This window comes from Dryobates pubescens, chromosome 9, assembly GCF_014839835.1.
Source record: "Dryobates pubescens isolate bDryPub1 chromosome 9, bDryPub1.pri, whole genome shotgun sequence".
Lineage (NCBI taxonomy): Eukaryota > Metazoa > Chordata > Aves > Piciformes > Picidae > Dryobates > Dryobates pubescens.
Genome location: NC_071620.1, coordinates 11,411,301 through 11,430,276, shown reverse-complemented (window position 1 = coordinate 11,430,276; position 18,976 = coordinate 11,411,301). Strand labels below are relative to the sequence as shown.

The window sequence follows — 18,976 nt, the reverse complement described above, 5'->3', positions numbered from 1 at the left end:
TTTTAGAAGTTCTTAATGACATACAGCAGTGTGCCACGTGTTGACGTTGAAGGTTGCGGTGTTGAGTGTGGAAGCAAAGTTCTGGTTTTGCAGTGTAGGTATTTTACATTTGTGACATACTTTGTAGTGAGTATGTTCTTGAGTATGTACTTAGAAATCAGTAGTGTCCTGATAGGTTTGAAACAATATGCCTGCTTTGCTGAAGCTACTGGAATCACTGGCAGTTATTGGCATAGGAGGCTGCAGGTCCCATGTGGAATTACCAGAAGCTTTTTTTAATGCATTTGACTTTCCAGTTTCTTACAGAAATCAGCTTTGTTAATTCCAGTGTTGCTTTATCTATGTTACTCTAAATGGTGTAAGAAAGTGATTGTTCCTTTGAGTACTGAAAAGTCAAACTGATTTTTTTTTTTTCCACATCTCTTAAATAATTTATTTAGATAATTAATTGGATAACAGTATCAGTGGTTTAGGACTTAGCAAATATTCTGGCATTTCAGTTGGGCTGTTTTGCTGACAATAGGGAGGTATAGAACTGTTTTGAGAAAGTTTCAAGTAAAAAGATCGTGTGTACTTAATTTCTAGGTCATCTGGAATGATTTTACTGAATTCTGAGCTGTATTTTTATGTTGAAATGAGAGATTACTAAATACATTCTTCTTTTTCATAAGGAGAGCGGCCATTTCAGTGTACACTATGTGAAAAGGCTTTTAATCAGAAGAGTGCTCTTCAAGTCCACATGAAAAAGCACACAGGAGAGAGGCCTTACAAATGTGACTACTGTGCAATGGGATTTACACAGAAAAGCAATATGAAACTACATATGAAACGGGCTCATGGTTACACTGGTATGTAGCATAACGATGGCAATGTTGAGTACAGAAAACCATGTGCTTTACTAGGAAAGAGCAAAACCCTTTAAATTATTGAGGAATTAGGCATTAATACCCAAAACCCAGGGTTGATGAGCTAGCAGTTGTACATGCAACCCAAAAAACCAGCTTGAAACAGAGATTGGTTACCGCTACGGTTCCTTGTTTTTTATGAGGAGCTCTGTAGTACAGAAATACAAAGTTCAAAAACTATTACAGGAAAACAATTTATTATATTAGATACTCTTTGAAAAACAAATTAAAAACCAAAAAAAGTCTCATGAATTTGCAGAATCTGAATTAGTTGTGTATAACCTTTCCCAGCCTGAGTCATTATTCCCAAGTGCAATATTTGCCTTTTTCTTACGCTATGGATCAAATGGTACTCAACTCGTCTTTTTCCCCCCTTACTTTGACAGGTCCTGTACAAGAGCCTGCTAGTCATCAAGAACAGGAAGGGGAAGATATTAGTCGTGCTCTGAATTTAGAAGAAGTGGTACAAGAATCTTCAAATGAATGGCAAAGTATAGGCAACGTTTTTCGATGACACCTTAAAGTCTGAAAGCTAAGAATATTTTTGGGACTTGAGTTTCTTGAAACAAGCTTTCAGGAAAGTAAAAGTTCAATTTTACAGTTAAAGCATTAAAAATATAACAATAGAATAATATATTATAGTGGGTTTTTTTTTCAATTATTTACAAAAAACCCAAAACTTAAAAGAACAATTCTTGGTTTTTTAAGCTTGCAGAAAAATACTGGGAAAACATCATTTAATCTGTGCTAAGTGGTCTGTGAATCAATGAACTCAGGTAATACTGTATCCAGTTTCAACTTTTAATTCACAGCTGGCTTATCTCTTGGCAAAATAAACTGGAACTTAATATCAGAATAGAATGATTCCCATTTTTAAAGGAGGTGAAGAATAACTTTGTGGGAAAACCATGAAACAGTTGCTCAGCTTTCTTACGTGTTTAGAGAAATCATTGAAGTTGGAAACAATGTTACAGGTTACATGCATGCAGTACAAAACAGTTTGGTTTGGGTTTTGGGGTTTTCTTACAAGGCACAGGAAAGCTATTTCTATTTTAAGGATTTGGGGGATTTAGTACATGTGGAGGATTTGTTGAAATAAAAGATGAAATGTCATGAACTTAGGGTTTTTCTTGAGTGAAACTCTTGTGAGGAGGGGGCAGGTTCATTTCCATTCCAACCGCAGAGGCAGTTAGTTGTTAATTTTTTACATGAAAAGTCTGAGTTTTTAAAGAACTCAGCAATAATTATTTAAAGAGAGTCCAAACTAGAAGAGGTTCCTATGAAAGCCTCTTCTTTTATGTTTGCTGTATTGGATCAGCAGGTACATATCTCAGTATCTGTGGAAAACACAGCCATATACTCTGTCTGGGAAGTAGACGCACAGTTCCGTAATAGCAGAGGGAGGTAGATGCATACTAGTTCATGTACATTATACAGTTTTCCCTAGTGCTATGAACAGTAAATTCCTCATTACTTGCTTTGTGAATTTGGGGAATATGTTACTTTCATTTGTCGTTTTTGAAGTTGCTGTTTCAGCAAAACTACCTAGTGGGCTAAGTAATTCTTTGAAAAGTGCCACTTGTAAAATATATTCATAACAAGGAAACACTGGAGTAAAAAATAGTCATCTTTTAGACATTCCAAAGACAGAAGCTCTTTTCTGATTTTTACTTTGTTCTATTCAGTTTTATTTATATGTTACATATATATAGAGAGAGATTATATATATGTGTGCTTGTATGTGTATATATATATATATATATATATATTTAAAGTTATATGAGCCTCTGTGTGGCTGATCAGTATATTTTGTAAATACTAATCTCAGTTGCAGGAAGTTCATCTAATCGGTTTGCCCCAAGTACTTCTAGACCAGTGGTGGATTTGTTGTACTATAATACAGAGCTGGATTTTAATTTACTTTCTGAATGATCCAAAAAGCCCTTTTGTGTAAATATTGTCCATACTTTGTCTATGATACAAACTAGCTATTTCAGGTTGCTGAAGCAAGAAATCACTGTTGGTTTTGATAGGGCACCTCTTAATTCTTTTGTTAACTCTTTGTCATATGTATATAAGTAAAATAGTTGGTGACATGAATATAACACTTTTGTTATGTGGAATATTTAATTCAAAACCATGTTAAATAATATTACTTTTTTCCAACTTCTGTTCCATGTATTTATTTGATTCTGAATTCTAGGACCAGAAGTGCACATCTCGGTATTGTATGTGTATGTGAAGTTCTTCCAGTAGTGCCTTTCCTTCCAGACAGCCTATTGGTGCTTCATCTCTTTTAAGAAAGCTATCTGAAGGCATACTGCTCTCATGGTACTGCACCCTGCTTACCTGCAACAATAGAGTACAGTTTGGTGTGTTGTATGTACCAGAGAATACAGAGAATACTGTGTAAGAGGAGTTGATTTGTTGCATAGGGGATGACACTTTCTAGAGGCTGCCAAAATCCAGTTTGACAGAAGATTAACAGCTGGTCACACCCAGAGGCACCCAGCTCCTTCATAATGGGAACGTGATTCAGCATTCAGTCTGCTCTAGATGTGGTTGCTCTGCCAGCAAGTAAAAACTAGTAGTGGTTGATACCTGGTGAGTGGGTGCAAAAAGCAGATCTTAAGAGTGAAAAAGATGCCATTTTACGATGTCAATTCTCAAAGTGTTACGCTCATGACTGGAGGTAACAAGTGTGTGCTGTATGTCTTGGAAATGTTCGATAAGCAGCATGACTTGGAGTCAGCTGACATTCCTGCATTTGGTTTGGTACTCCTTTGGCACTTGGAGTCCTGTCAGATACAAATAATTCTTTTAAAAAGTCTATTCACTGTAACGTGATAACTTGATTTGCTTCCCTGCATCCTTCTCTCCCATAAACTTCAAGAATTTCACTGCTGAGTACCCTGACACAGAGGTTTTCATAGCCCAGGCCCACTGATAAGATTGAGCCGGAGGTTTTCAAATCAGTGTGGTTGGTGCTGCTCAGTACAGATAAAGGCACTGCAACTAGTATGTTGATATTTTCAAAAGCAGTGTCGAAGCAGATGCGTTGTCCTGGAATGTATCAAAAAGTGTGACCAGCACTTCCCCTCTACTCTGCTTTCATGACACCCCACCTGGAGTACGGCATCCAGTTCTGGTGCCCCCAGAATGAGGGACATGAAACTGCTGCAGTGGGTCCAGAGGAGGACCATGAAGACAATCAGAGGGCTGGAGCACCTGCCCTGTAAGGACAGGCTGAGGCAGATGGAGCTGTGCATCCTGGAGAAAAGGACGCTCCAGGGACGCCTTAGAGCAGCCTTCCAGTACCTGAAGTGGGGCCTACAAGAAAGCCAGGAAGGGATTTTTCACAAGGGCTTGTAGTGACAGGACAAGAGGGAATAGATGTAAGCCTGAGCAGGGTAGTTTTAGACTAGAGATTAGGAAGAAATTCTTTACAGCAAGGGTGGTAAGACACTGGAACAGGTTGCCCAGGAAGGTCATGAAGATGGTGGAGGTGTTCAAGTCCAAGTTGGATGGGGCCTTGAACAACCTGGTCTAGTAGAGGCTGTCCCTGCCTGTGGTAGGAGGGTTGGAACTACATGATATTTTAGATCCCTTCCAATCTAAACCATTCTACGAATCTATGAACTCTCATTTTAAGGCCTGTGTGAAGTCGCATGGTATGGTGGGTAAGTCAACAGTGCTTAGGAACGGCCCTGTTCTTTCTGCATTGATGCAGTTCTAGGCTTAAACTAACCTCAGGCTTTGGTCTATGTCGACTCAAGTATTTCTTATGGTTTGTGCCCATTCCTTCAGTATGAGAAGTGACCCTTCCAGCCCCTGAAATTCTGTGATTTCATGATACACTCCTAGTATTTGTTGTGCAGTCTTCTTCCCAGAAAAAAACAATCTTTGCTCACAGCCGTTTAAACTGCTGGGTTTTCAGCAAAATTTCTGAGGAATAATTAAAAGAATGAATTTCAGTCTATGCTTTAATCTTTTTCAAGAGACTTGTGTTGGTAAGATAATGCTTTAAGGTACTGTACTTTTTCTCCTATAGGAATAAATCAGAAAGAGCTACTTCCAGCCTATGCAAAAGATGACTGAGGGAAAAGCAGAGTTGATAAAGGCAAGGAAGAAGCCTTGGATAAGTTCTGTACTTCTACAGTGCATTATTTTGAAAGACATAGTTCTTGATTTATTTTATTGGTTTTTTTCAACTTTAAATACTCTTTCCCATATTTTAAGACTGCTTTAAAAAACAACTTGATTTTCACGTACCCTGTTGAAAGAAGATAACTTGTGGTGTCACTAGAAACTTGTGCTGGGTCCTGGGTCCCAAGTATAGTTTTCTAGTATATATTGAACATTATGAATTGTGGAAAGAAAACCCACAGAACATTACATACATACATACATATATATATATGTGTGTGTGTGTGTGTGTGATCTTTGTTGTAAAAGACAAAGCTGTTCCCAAGTTTCATTTCAAGTTGATTACTTTATTTCAATATTGTATGTTTGTGAAAGCTGTGTTCCTATAAGAACAATACATACTCAAATTAAATCAACTATTATGTTGCAGAGTATACATCTGAATGAGGCTACAATAGAAAAATACACATAGCAACCAATGGAGCTAATAGAAGTTGTAATATGTGTAATCATTTTGGTGGGTTTGTGTTCTTCAGTCTTTATGTATTTTCTATCCTCTCATCTTTCGTTGTTTCATATTAATGGACACTAATTTTAAACCTACAATGGATCTAAATGTGAAATGCAATTAACATACATATTTATAGGTAACTTTTACTGGACACTTATTAGGAATGCAGTTCCAGCCTGGGAAGCATTAACTGTAGCCTGCAATGCATAGGCTAAATCTAGGAAAAATAAAACAACGAATCAGACACTTAGATAACATCTTGCAGAAGAGGTAAGTGTAAGTAATAAGACAGTGCAATTCAGAAGAGCCTTTTATTTCCCTAAGTGTGGTTGGAAATACCATTGCCACACATCCATTTTAGTAATCTGTGAACAATTAATATCTAAATCTAACTCAACTATAATTTATTTCTATAAGGCAACTACAGTACAACAGTTAAATGTTCACAGTAGTTTACTAAGAGTTTGCTTTGGTGCACTGCCCTTAATGGGCATCCAGATGTTACTAAGGTAAAAAATGAGCCAGCTGATCAAACATAACACTGCTTACAACACTGAAATTCTGATGTGAGATGTGCAGGACTATCTAAAATACCAGTACTGAAGGGCTCTCTTTCAGAAATTAGACTTACTTGTTTATGTATTCCTTTACTTATTTCTTGTACTGCAAAGTTAACGCCGTTGCAGCAGAGTTTGCTTGAAGCACCAGTGACATTCAGTGATCACTTGTGCAATCATAGATGTTTCTTCTCTGGGAATATCCCTTGTTTCTTAACATTAGTCTAACTCAAATTTGAAATCCTCTTTCTCTCCCTCATCTACTCTGAATTCTAATGGTTTGGATGCGATGAGCAATTCATGGTACGGAAAGAATTTCCTCGTTGCTGTTGCTCCGCATCGTACTGATTCCACGACATCTGTCCCCCTCCCACGCTTCACATACCTTGAACTCCCAATGTTTGGTAAACCTTTCCATGACTGCCTAATCCTGTTATGAAAATTAATTATTCTGTGAGTGAGAGAAGGAAGATTAAAAAACCAAAACCAAACAAACCAAAAAAACCAACCCAAATCAAAAGAAGTCTTTGGATAAACAGTCCTTACAACTTCTGCACATGGTGGTTTGTTGTTTGCTTCTTTTAACAACAGTGTCTCAGAAATTCATTAACAGCAGTGCTCGGTATCCAAGGTATTAGCTTTTTATTTGTAATTCTGATGTTCACTAAAATGAAACCAGAAGACTTGAGCTCAAGTTAGGTGCTTGGGAGAAATAATAAGAGAAAGTCCAGCATACAGTTAGGGCATCCTGAAGACGAATGAGTAAAGTCAGAGATCGTGTTACTTCACATAAAATAAGGAAAACATCTAGTAAAGCTACTCTTTTATGTTCCTTTCATTCAACTGTTGGTCAGGGATTGCCAATAGAAGTTTGTATAATCTACTGCATGCAGAACCTAACTGGCATTAAGTAATGGATTGCATCTATCTGGGTAATTGTTGCAGTTGTTATTAATTTTAAGGCAGTTACAATATGAAGCAGAGTACATGGTCCTTGGGTGGCCTCTTAGAGCTTCAGCGCCTAGCAATTGGCGAACCAGACCGGGATCCAGGTCGGGATCCAGAACCTCCCTGTGGAGGGAAGAACAAAGTTGATTAAAAGGTACTGTATATTTAAGGCTATAATTTTTAAACCAACCATTTGTAATATGGTTGTTTATTTAAATTTAAATATTATTCCTATAAATATGAGAAATGGCTTGCAGTGGCCTCTAGTACATGGCTAATTCTTAATGGAATTTTCACTTCAAAGAGGCGATTGCTTTTCATGTATTTTCACATAGGATTAGTTCACACACATTAAATCTCTCATATAGGGCTACACGCTCATAAATTATTTGTAGGTGCCTGTCCTTATTCAGGCCTTCCTAATGAAAGCAATTTATTTGCTTGGACATCTTGGAAATGTTCTGTTTTGTGGCTGTTCCTGAACTGTGTGTACTTCAAACAAAAATTCACCAAAATTAAGGCCTCTAAATCTTACATAAAAGTTGCAGTAGTCTCATATCTGAAAGAATTCAGATCCAATAATTTTATTCTCCAATATTTACCAGGGACAATTATTGCTGTGATTATATCAACATGAGTCTGTATGGAAAGCTTTAGCAGCTTCCTGGGCAAATCTTGAGTGATGATATACTTGTGACCATGGGTGTGAGTTAGTGTAGTAATTGTTGCTGTAATCAGCTGATGCTTCAACTGTGTACTTTGGGATTTTGTTTTCTTTATAATCTTCACCTTTCAGTGCTCTCCACTAGGTAATTAGCTTTGTTTTCTTAAATTGACTTTGATCTTAAAGAATTAACTCTATGAAGAAGTAGTTATTAATGCCTCATGCTATAATCAAATGGGCCTAAATAAAACTCTGATACCAGTTCCAAAAGTTATTAACAGCTCAGAAAAAGCTGCCTAAAAAAGTAGAAGTGGTACATGTGTATCATCAGTTCTGTATGAATCCAGGCTAAGACAGTTGTGATGGTTAAGTAAACATAAATTGAAAAAAAGTTTAAAATGTTACATTTTGGGAGAGATAATTATCAACTATTTTCAGATGTTCCACAGACATTGTACAAATGTCAGTCTATAGGCATGGTATTGCTGGTGTGTTTATGAATCTGAACCCCACTGAAAAAAACTACAAGTCTAGAGTGTGAAATTAGACTTGAAAGGTAAATGTTGGGTTTTTTTACCTGGGCCTCTGAAGAGCTCATTCCTTTTCTTAAATTGCAACATAAGAACTTCTACTACCTACTTGAAATTTTCAAGCTGTCTCACTTGGTGCTGCATATGCTTGAAAATAGATCTACTCTAAACCATGTAAGAAACAACAATGTAGGTGAAGGTACTGCTATGTCTCTTGTTTCAGAGTAGAAAGTGTCTGAGATGATCAGCCCTGCTAATGAGGTCTCAAACCTTGTGTCTGGATGTTAAGTTTACTGTTGATTGCTGCCTTCATTTGTATGCCAGGTGATTGTTACGAGTGAATGTCTTGGGCAAAAGCAGTTGCCTGTGTTAAAGAGGCTACCAGTGGATGTGCTTTTCATGATTCTTTTTCCTCACACAGAATGTGAAAAACCCTTCTGACTGACTTTTTTTCCTGTTCTGCTCTCATTTATTGAATGTTTATTTTTCATACAACAGTTTTCTAGTTTGCCTGTGTGGTGCCACAACTCACTGTACTGATGTATTATAGCAGTTCTCCCACCAGGGGTGGGAACAAGCAGTTCAAGTTGTTGTTGCATCTCAAGCGAATGTGTCCAACACTGCCCTGTACCATTCTGCAGCTTATCATCTTGTTTTCATTTTCAGTATTGTAAATAATTTAGCTGCATCACCTCCTTCCTCTTCTGTGTTCCAGGTCATTCGAGAGTTCAGTAAAAGCACAGATCCTGTTAGGGGCCTTTGTAGGACTTTGTGGACTTACCTTCTTTCCTGATGGCAACTGAGTGTGTATTTTTACCTTTGTTTCCTATCACGTAAGTACTCACTAGGCCATGAGAAAACCTTCTGTTTTATCCATGCAAATCTAGTTCCTTCAGAAGCTTTAAGGAAATGTAGTTGTTTCAACATGGCAGGTTCTGGAGAGGTTTGGCTTCTCATTTTCTTGGACTCATTTTTTTTGTACTTAAGGTAAGTTCAATTGTACTTTACCAGTTTAAAGATTCTGGAAAGAGTGCCCTGGCCCTCATGATAGGATCCCTTATGTCCCTTGTGAGCAGATTTATGCTCATAGAATTTTCCGCTTCCATATCCTGGCTTGTGTGTTTCACCGCCCTGCAAAGAAAGATTTTCATATGTACTGCTAGTTATCACATTAAAGTGAGCATATGCACACTGGTAATCACTGAAACATTTACAAGTGTTGGAATAAAATAATCCTTTACATAACATACAAGGCTGAAGGAAAACGTTAGACAGTTATCTGAGTATTTTAAACCTGGTGGAAGCACCAGTCTGTAAAAGACAAAATAATCAGAAAATGGATACTCAGAATGTTAGACCTGTGTGAAAAAAAGGAAAACATTTCAATTTCACAGGTTCTAAGATGTCAAACATGTCCATTTCTGTTCTTCTGACAGTGAAAGAGGTTCTTAAAAGCATGAAGGCTTTAATATTTTGTCTTAAAAAATGCAAGTAGCTTATATGTCCATCTCATACAAAGTCAAACCTGTGGTGGAAAAGTAGAATTTAATTAGTTGTGGGATAACTGTGGGAAGAACTTGTCTAATGGCTGGCTTAGGCAGATCACTTCTTACTGGAAGGGGTTGCAAGGAAAGGTGGAACAAAATACGGAATTAGGGACAGTGTTAGTTTTGCGGACTTTGCTTCACAAGAGCAATTGGAACTGTGGCATAAGCATCTGTCTCCTCCCACCCTTCCCTCCCAATTTTGTCCTTCCCAGGAAAAAAAAAAAGTGCAGCAGATGAGTCTTCCAGGAGTCTTTAAAGGAAGAGAGCTTTGCCATACAGTGGATTTTGCTCCCTTTGTGCTAAAGCAAAAGAAATTATCGCTGCAAGGCTGTCAAGTTGCTGGATAAGAGCAAGCAACAAAATTACCATCTTAAAGTGCTGTGGGAGGAGGGAGGAAAGTGGAACAGGAAAAGCAAAATAGCAAAGTTGGGACAAAACAAAATTATCACATTGCTGCAGCAGCTTGAGGCAATGGAGCAATATATGCTTTGGCCTGGTAAATAAAAAGGCTGTTGCTAAAAGCACGTTCATCACCTACCCAGCTAAATCTGGTGAGGGATAATCCTCTTCCCTGTACATGCAAGAAATAGAAACAATGACATGATGATCACTATGGAATATGGCATCTGGGCATACCATACACAGAAGAAGATGGAAATACAGTGAAAATAATGAAATACTGGCCAGATAATGAGGAAGAAGTTGAAAACTCAAATCATTACAAGAATTTACTTTCATAGCCATGGCTTGACAGTATTGGGTACTTTAGAAGCCAGAGTAAGGACAGTTTGTGGTGGGTGAGGCCTGTTTGAAAGCATTGCCTGTTGATCTTGAAGGTCTTTTCCAACCTAAATGATTCTAGGATTCTACTATTAGTTTATTACACAAAGCAACCACAACATAAATTGAATGTAAAAAACTGTGAATGCCTTTCATTTGTCATGCAGGAATTCAGGATGTGCATGAGGAAGAGAGCCATGGCTTTTCTGTCTTGGTCCCTTGCTTTAAATATTCCCAGTGATAATACCAGATTTTTACTAGGTTCCAGTAAACAAAATGAATCAGGCTGGTGCTTGAATTGGTATAAATTAGCTTGCAAAAGATCTTGTACATTGTTTGAGCCCCTGAAAATGCTTACCTTTGCTTGCATTGGGGGAGGTGTACGGGGTGAGACCTAAAAACCAACACAACAGAAGTTGTAAAACCAAGGCAAAAATTAATGCAGGCAATCATCAGTCCTTTTGTATGCCATCTGTTAGTTAGCATGATTAAGTGGTACCTAAGTAATTGCACTGCAAAGCTCCTCTGCTCTCTTAGGCTTTGCCTAGAACACATCAGATTTTTGTCTATTTTTAAACAGAAAATACTCCTTAGTACAGCCAGTGCCGAAGGCACAAAGACAAAGCCTGTAAAGGGTGAAGCTGTATAATTGTAATGGTTGTTGTTGAGATGTGGCTGTGCTAATGGAGCAGTCGCCCACTTTTTGGGTAGCATTTCAGCGTTGTTGTTGTTGTTGCCAGGTAAAAGTTATTTTTGTATTTGAATGGCATGATGAGCTCAAAGACAGAGTTCATGAGGCTCAGAATAATGGCTGGTGGCTGGGGAGTATTTGGTTACTGATGGATCCTAAAGGAGATGCTTGATTTTAGTGCGTTACAAGAAGAAAGGAGACTTACAATGTTCTTGAAGAAGTGGACTACAGGGTTGTCATCAACAGGCCGGCCATGCTGAGATCTTGGGGGGATGGACCCTACGTGGTGGCTGGCCCTGGCTGCATGAAAATCCTGAAAAGCAGAATAGGCATATTGCCAGGTCAGCAGGGAGGGAAAGATACTTGGTGACTGTGTGAAGGGAGGAGTCGCTTTTCACTTTGAGTGAGAAGAGAAGTGCCTCGGAAATCTGCGGAGGTTGCAACCTGAAGTTGTTGGTGCTGTGAAGGAACAATTTTTAGTATGGTAGCAAATACAGAGAATGGGTATGGCTGTATGTTGTGCATATATAGATATATGGGAGTACATGATTTTACTCCATAGCCCAGTGTGGAACTGAACCTGCTACTGGAAAGTTCAGAGAACAGAGGCCTTGTAATTTTCCCTCTTCCATAAGCAGGATGGTAGAATATGATTTTAGAAATGAAGCCTGAAGTCGAGAAAACCTGAAAATTATGTGGGGTCATGCTTTGTGCAAGAGCAGGAATGGATTATGTGTCATTTCTCAGTTCCCAGAGACAACATCACACTAATGAGCTGCAAGACAATGTGGTTTGGGGTTTGTTTGTTTGATTGATGTGAGTTTTTTTCAGAGTGACAGAATCAAATGACACTGTCAGTATTTACATGGAACTTCCTATGCCTCAACTTCCACCCATTGCCATTTGTCCTGTCATTGGACATCACCCAGAAAAGCCTGACTCCATCCTCTTGGCACTCACCCTTTACATATTTATAAACATTAATGAGGTCACCCCTTAGTCTCCTCCAAGCTGAAGAGCCCCAGCTCCCTCAGTCTCTTCTGGTAAGGAAGATGTTCCACTCTCTTAATCATTTTTGTGTCTCTGTGCTGGACTTTCTCAAGCAGTTCCCTGTCCTTGAACCTTGAACTGAGGGGCCCAGAACTGGACACAATATTCCAGATGTGGCCTCTCCTAGGCAAAGTAGTGGGGGAAGAGAACATTTCTTCACCTACTAACCACTCCCCTTCTAATACAACCTAGAATGGCATTGGCCTTCTTGGCAACAAGAACACATTGCTGGATCATGGTTGACCTTCCATCCACTTCACTATTCTCCAGCAGGTCAGTCCCCAGCCTATGGGGTTTGTTCTTTTCCAGGTGCAAGACTCTACACTTGCCCTTGTTGATTTTCCTTAAATTTCTCCAGCCTTTTCAGTAGGGCATCCCAAGCAATACAGAAAGAATTCCAGTAAGAAGAGATTAAATAAATTACAAGAGTAGTTCCTTCTGAAGAGTGACCACTGATACAGTGTGATGCATCTGCACTGAAAATAGTGTCAACAAATTGGTGTAGCTACTGCTGTCTGGATGCAGTATGACAAAGTAGGGGGGGAGGGGGAACAACCACCAAAAAACAACCCTGTTACATATGACTGACCAAATTACAGACCACTGCCTGTCATTGCAAATGCAGAGGTGCAAGACTTCATGTGTAATGCAGCAGAGAAGGTAGGAGAGAGAATAACAGTGGCACAGTGCTTCTCATGGTGTAATGAGTTCCCTGAGAATACAGGGATGCTACGAGCATCATGTGGTTTCTAAAAATGCTCATTGACCTCTAAAGAGGGAATTGAAATTCACAGTGAGACAGTCACTCTCCTAAGCACTTCCCTAGTAGCAGGAGCTGAATAAACATTTGACTGTGGAACAGTATGTGTAGCTATTTCAAAAATACTTTGTTTTCATCACATAGAGAAAAATATTGGACAGCTTCCCGGGGGGGAAAAAAAAAAGCCTGGACTCCCTGGACCAGGACTTTTGAGTTATGAATGGATTGATTTTAGAACAACCAAGTTAGCATCTACAGCACAGACTTTGAAAGCATTGAAGAGCCTTTTCACACTTAAGTGAAATCTGATGACATCAGTAGCTTGCCGAATGTGCCTGACTGCCTCAAGCTATTACTGCTGAAAAAGGCTGTGCAGAGATTTTGATTATCTAAGACTCTTGAGTAAAGGGTCCCATGAAACCATCTAGTGTTACTGTTCAAAGCTGCTATGTGGAAGCTTTATTTTTAAGTGAGTGGAGTCAGACCTTGTGGTCTTATGTAAATGCAATGGGCTTATATTTTGTTGGACCATTTGAAATGAGTCACAGCTATCTGTCTTCATGAGTGGCCTTTTACGTTCTGCAATTTCATGGAGAACTAAACCTCAGATACATTGTTGATAAAAATTAATTTCCTTAAGAAAAAGCAATGCAGCTGGATTTTATCACTGTCTTCTTTTTTTTCTTCATGCTGATGATATGCAGCAATCTCTTGTTTAAAAAGCAGGAATTTCTGAATTTTACTGGGTCTGTGAAATTTCCTTAATGTCAGGCAGTCAGTCCTGCTTATACTTCCACAGCAGGTCCTACTTTGTCACTAGTTCCAGAGTTGGCAGAATATGCTCTGCTGCTGTGATAAGGGAGAGCGAGCCAGCAAGACACCTACATGTGCTTAGAACAAATTACTTCAGCCATAGGTTTGTAGTTCTCATCTGTGTTCAAATGAAGCATTGTTGCTGCTCTTGAAAGCAGCTGACTGCCTTCTCTTTAGGTTAAATGGGATGATAAATACTGTGGTGTTGCAGATCTAAGTGTCCATCTTTAGTAGCAGGGACTGATTGCTATCTAATTGCAAAACTACTGCAGTGTATGAAGACAGAAAGCTTCAAAATCAGATTTGAAGCCTGCAGCTCTGCTGGCTCTGGCTCTGGATTGCCAGCAGGCACAGAGAAAAGCTGGGATAATAAGTTTTTACAGTTTAGCTGAGATTGAGTTTCCTTGATTTAGCATTCTGATTAATTAGGTGCTAATAATTTGGCTTACTGAAAAGGTTACCATGCAGTAGATAAAAAGTTTCTTTTGTCTGCAGTGCAGAATGTCAACATAGTCTTTGACTGGGCTCCCTTTTAAAGTGTGTGAGGTAGTAGCAAGTTCAAAGCTGGTGTGTTTCCTGGGATTACCATCAGCAAACACCGTCTGTGGTCACAATCTTTTGACAGTACTCTCAGTTTGTGACAGATAATTGCATGTTCCCCTTCAATTCTTTTGTAGACATCATTCTTTCACCTGTAGCTTGTTCTCTCAGGTGTTTTGGACTCCCAGAGGCAGGGAGCAAAGTCCACTGGTGGTGGTCTGCAGTTGCTCCCATTCACGATTTTGGAGAATCATTTCCCACAGATGATCAGTAACTGGTATCTATTCACCTCTTTCTTTATGCTAGTGATCCCTTACTACCCAGCAGCAGCTGCAGGGAGCTCTCCCCACACGGCATTGCGACACTGTCATGAATTTCAGTCCTAAGAGCATTGCCAATAAAAAGCAACCTTGGCCTCCATATTATGTGATATGAAATGTACTGTACTTGCAAAGTAGAAGATTGATTTCAGAGCCCTTGGGTACTGTTTGTGATGTTTAAAACAGGGGTGTCTCCGTGCCCTCAGAATAAATTTTAAAGTAGTATCTCTAGGGTATCTCAATAGTTTGTAGTCTTTAGTAGTCTGTCCTTCTGAGGACGACATTTAGCTTTTTCTGTTCACAGGTAATTTCATGTTTGACCTTGATAAAGGATTCCTGTTAAGTCAACTCAGCCTCACAAAAGCCAAAGTGGAAAGATCCCTTAGTCTGAATAACCTTCCTTACTAGAAAATGATTGCCACTACTGGAAGCTTAAGCAGTGTCTAGGAGTTGCAACTTCACTGTAGCATGAATAGCTTGCAGGATTAATAACGTAAGTAACGCTCTTTAAAATGCATGTGAAACACCCACAATGTGTAACTGGGGGGCACTCAATATTGGAATCCTTTGCAGCTCTTTCTGCTGATGTACAGGAACATTGCAGTGTTTCACTCTGCCACCTACCTTACATGCTTGGCCATGAAGACAAAAAAAGAAAAGGGAGTAAGTGCAAAGAAAACATACAGGTATTTGAAGGCTTAATGGTATCTATACACTGGTGTCACATTCCCTGTGTTAGCCATGTGCTTTTAAATCAAGCTAATTGAATTTGCTGGCACAACCTGTATTAATAATTTGGGGGGAAAAAAAGAAGAGCCATTTCTCTAATACAGTAACAGGAACCCATATGTGATTCGGTACCTGCTCCATGTTGGGTTTCATGCAACATTTCCAGTTGAGGTGAAGATACCTGAGGGACAGCGCCAAGTCTCTTGGTATTTTCTGTGGCACTTAAAGGTTAAGAGGTGTTACTGCCTGTGCTGTAACTGCAGGAGACAGAGCAGACAGGTCCTGTGGGGTTTGCTAAATGTTTGTATATTTGGACACTGGGTGTGAGGTTCAGGTTTCTGATCATACATGCATCTGACTTGAGATTCATGGATTCATAGGGTCCAACCTTTCAGGGCAGGAATACAGTTTAAATGAGATAGCCCAGCACCCTGTTGAGCTGGGCCTTAAAACTGTCTAATGTAGGGGAATCCACCACCTCCCTTGGGAGTTTATTCCAATGTCTAATAGTTTGGTGAAAATTCTTTCCTGGCATCTGGTTCCAATCTCCCCAGCAGTGACCTGTGCTCTTTACCCCTCTTCTTTACCATGAGATGTGGTAGGATTTGGGGAATTAATTTTCATATAAACAAAATTGTAGTTGTGTTCTATGTGTCCTACTTGACTTAGTTTGCTGCATAAGGATAAAAACTGTGGTTAAGCAGTGGCAGACATTTTTGTGTGCTGAGACCCCATGAAATACATACCTGACTTTGCCTGGCATAAACATGGCGTGCCAGATCTTGCAGTTTGTACTTATGTAAGGTTGATTTTTAAAATACATCTTATAAACCCTCATCCAGAGCTATCCTCCACAAGGATGACTGCTTAGAAATTGCAGATTACATTTACAAGTAAACACAAACTTAAAGCTCTGATTCCCAATCAGTAAGTGGCATGCATTAGTGACAACAATAACATAAAGCTATTTTTTGAGTGCTGAATTTATAGCTTTTCCCAAGTCCCTTCAAGTGTCTTTATTAAGTGATTTTTGTTGCCTGCTTTAGGCTGTGAAATGAAAAATCTAAAGAGCATGACAGTTTGTTTGTATAATGGCAACATCCAAATAGGTATGAAACATGGAAATGGGCAGCCTAAACCACAGTCAAACCAAGCATTTTCAACACTAGTAAGAATGAAAGCCTATGCACATTCCCATGGGTTCTGTGGGTTTCATGGTTTGCACTGGCTTGTCTTTACAAGATACCTAATGAGTTCTGTGCATCAATTTAAGAGAAATCACACAAAATCCGCTGTTTTAAAATCTGTATAGAGATGCAAGTGCCTTTAGATTGCCCTAGAAAACTAAACTGTTCCACAGCCTTACAGGATGTAAGCTGTAACCCTCACTAAGAATTCTGCAGCCATAATGGTAGACTAAAATGTAAGCATTGAATGATGAATACTGTTTGTGCTGTTTTGTGGGCAGAGCAAGCTGGATGAGCAACAGGCAATTTGTAAGCCACTCGTTAAGCTCATTTTGTGCAAGCACTCGAAACAGACTCTGACTCCAAAGTCAAGTATAATGAAATTCCTGACCAGCTTTGCATTTGCTGTGGTTAGTACCATTTCAAAGCAGCATTCCAGAGAGGACCTGAGAAGCAGCCTTCAGTGAATATACACACTAGTTTTTAAAACAAAAGAAACACAGAACTGTAGAATGGCTTCAGTTGAAAAAGACCTCTAAGATCACCAAGTCCAACCATCCACCTAAGATCCCAAAGTAAACACACTTTCAACTCAAGCAATCATGGGAAATCTGATTGGCACCTGCATACAGAAGTTGCTTCATCCTGGGATTCAGAGGGGCTTTGTACATGGGGCTTTGTGTCCCTGGGTTTAGCTGACACTGCACCAGCGCCTTCCAGTGCTGTTACCCAGCATCTCATGAAGCAGTAACTGTATAGAGCAGGTGTGTGCTGTGAGGATGTCTCTGTGCTTATTCTAGCAGCAATATACTTGCTGTAACCATGCAGTGCTAACCAGAGCTGTGTCACACTGGTGTGGCTGCTTGTCAGTTTGCTCTTCAAGAGGGTGTTTGTTCCAGGCTGTTCACAACTTACTGCTCCCTTACATAAGCGATGGCAATGCTGACATCTTCTCCACATGCTGGTTTGACAGTGACATTATAACTAATTAGCTAATTCAGCAGGCTTTTCTAATCACTTTATAAAGGATGAACCACACAGCCTTGTAATGATACTGTTAATTTTTACTAATGTAGACATTAAGACAGAAATTAAATTACTTGCTCAACGTTATGGAGGAGAATTGTTAGGAAGAGAGATGTGGTGTCCAGGGGATTCTGCCTTCCAGTGCTGTGCAGAGATCATTAATATAATCTTTGTCTAGAAATAGGTGATGAACAGGAAGAGGAAGAATTTGTAGCAGAACATGGGAATAAAGACATGAGAGGAAAGCCTAAGGATGATTGAAAGGTAAGAAACCTAGGGAAGTTGAGAAGGAATACAGCACGACAGAAATAATGGAGAACACTGACCGTCAAGAGAGCTTTAAGTGCTAATTAATAATCCGGAACCGTGTTTCTCAGTAACACTCTTACTCCCTAGTGCCTCAGTGATTAGGGTTTGCAAATTAGAAGGTGAGAGGGAAGAATTACTAGGGGGAAAAAGTATGATCAAAACAGTTGCTCAGGTCAGTAGTTCTGTTTTTATGATGGATCCCAAGTGAGGGACCAGTGCCATCACACCTGGGTTTTTCTCCCTGTCCAATTTATTCTATTGTTGTGACACCTGATAAATGGTTTGGGGCAAAACTCAGTGCTTTATCTTTGCTTTTCTGAAGCATTTTTCTGCCTAGCATTAATAATTTTGTTCAAATATTCTTCATGATAGAACATCTTTCTCTGCTTGGACCCAGTCTCTGGTGCCTGTTCAGTACTGTCTTACCAAGTTGGCGTCAGTGATGTAGATTATACCTTGTTGAAATGATCCACCATAGAAAACCAGTGAAAAGTTTTGGATGTTGTTTTTTCTTCTGAGACTGATTGTTCCAACAAGCCAGATTTTGGCTAGTAGGTAGTCTTGGGGTAGTTACCAGGGTAGCTCCTGCTACCAACTAGCTTCACAGCCTTATGGACTCAACTGTATTCAACAAGATATAGAAGGCATCATAGATTAGGATTCACTGGAACAGGTTGCCCACAGAGGTGGTGGAAGCCTCATCCCTGGAGGTTTTTAAGGCCAGGCTGGATGTGGCTCTGGGCAACCTGATTTAGTGGAAGGTGTCCCTGCCCATGGCAGGGGAGTTGGAACTAGATGATCCTTGAGGGCCCTTCCAACCCTAACAATTCTATGGTTCTGTTCTATGTAGCAGATATGCATCTGTTGATGTTGCTACAGCAAAGGGCCATCACATTGTGGGCATAGCTGTCAGTAAGAAAGCAGAAATTTGTTAAAACAAAGGGTGGTTGCTTGGAATTTTCA

At 39.4% G+C, this 18,976-nt stretch overlaps 2 protein-coding genes across 7 annotated transcripts in view; one reads left to right on the top strand and one right to left on the bottom strand.

Annotated features, from left to right (window-relative positions):
- The window catches only part of ZNF236 (zinc finger protein 236), a 78,584-nt gene extending 76,295 nt beyond the window's left edge, over positions 1-2,289 (top strand). For all 4 annotated transcript variants that reach the window (XM_054164043.1, XM_054164042.1, XM_054164041.1 and 1 more), the window contains 2 exons: positions 672-848; positions 1,292-2,289. In XM_054164043.1, the coding sequence (XP_054020018.1) occupies positions 672-848; positions 1,292-1,419 (305 nt within the window). In that variant the 3' untranslated portion in view covers positions 1,420-2,289. The remainder of the gene's footprint in view (positions 1-671; positions 849-1,291) is intronic.
- A 3,088-nt stretch (positions 2,290-5,377) lies between these two features.
- The window catches only part of MBP (myelin basic protein), a 125,080-nt gene continuing 111,481 nt past the window's right edge, over positions 5,378-18,976 (bottom strand). For 2 of the 3 annotated variants that reach the window (XM_054163999.1, XM_054164000.1), the window contains exons 5-9: positions 11,485-11,592; positions 10,947-10,982; positions 10,347-10,379; positions 9,270-9,392; positions 5,378-7,190 (exon numbers count right to left, since the gene is read on the bottom strand). In XM_054163999.1, coding sequence (XP_054019974.1) covers positions 7,134-7,190; positions 9,270-9,392; positions 10,347-10,379; positions 10,947-10,982; positions 11,485-11,592 — 357 coding nt within the window. In that variant the 3' untranslated portion in view covers positions 5,378-7,133. The remainder of the gene's footprint in view (positions 7,191-9,269; positions 9,393-10,346; positions 10,380-10,946; positions 10,983-11,484; positions 11,593-18,976) is intronic. The other variant, XM_054164001.1, reaches the window with a different exon arrangement.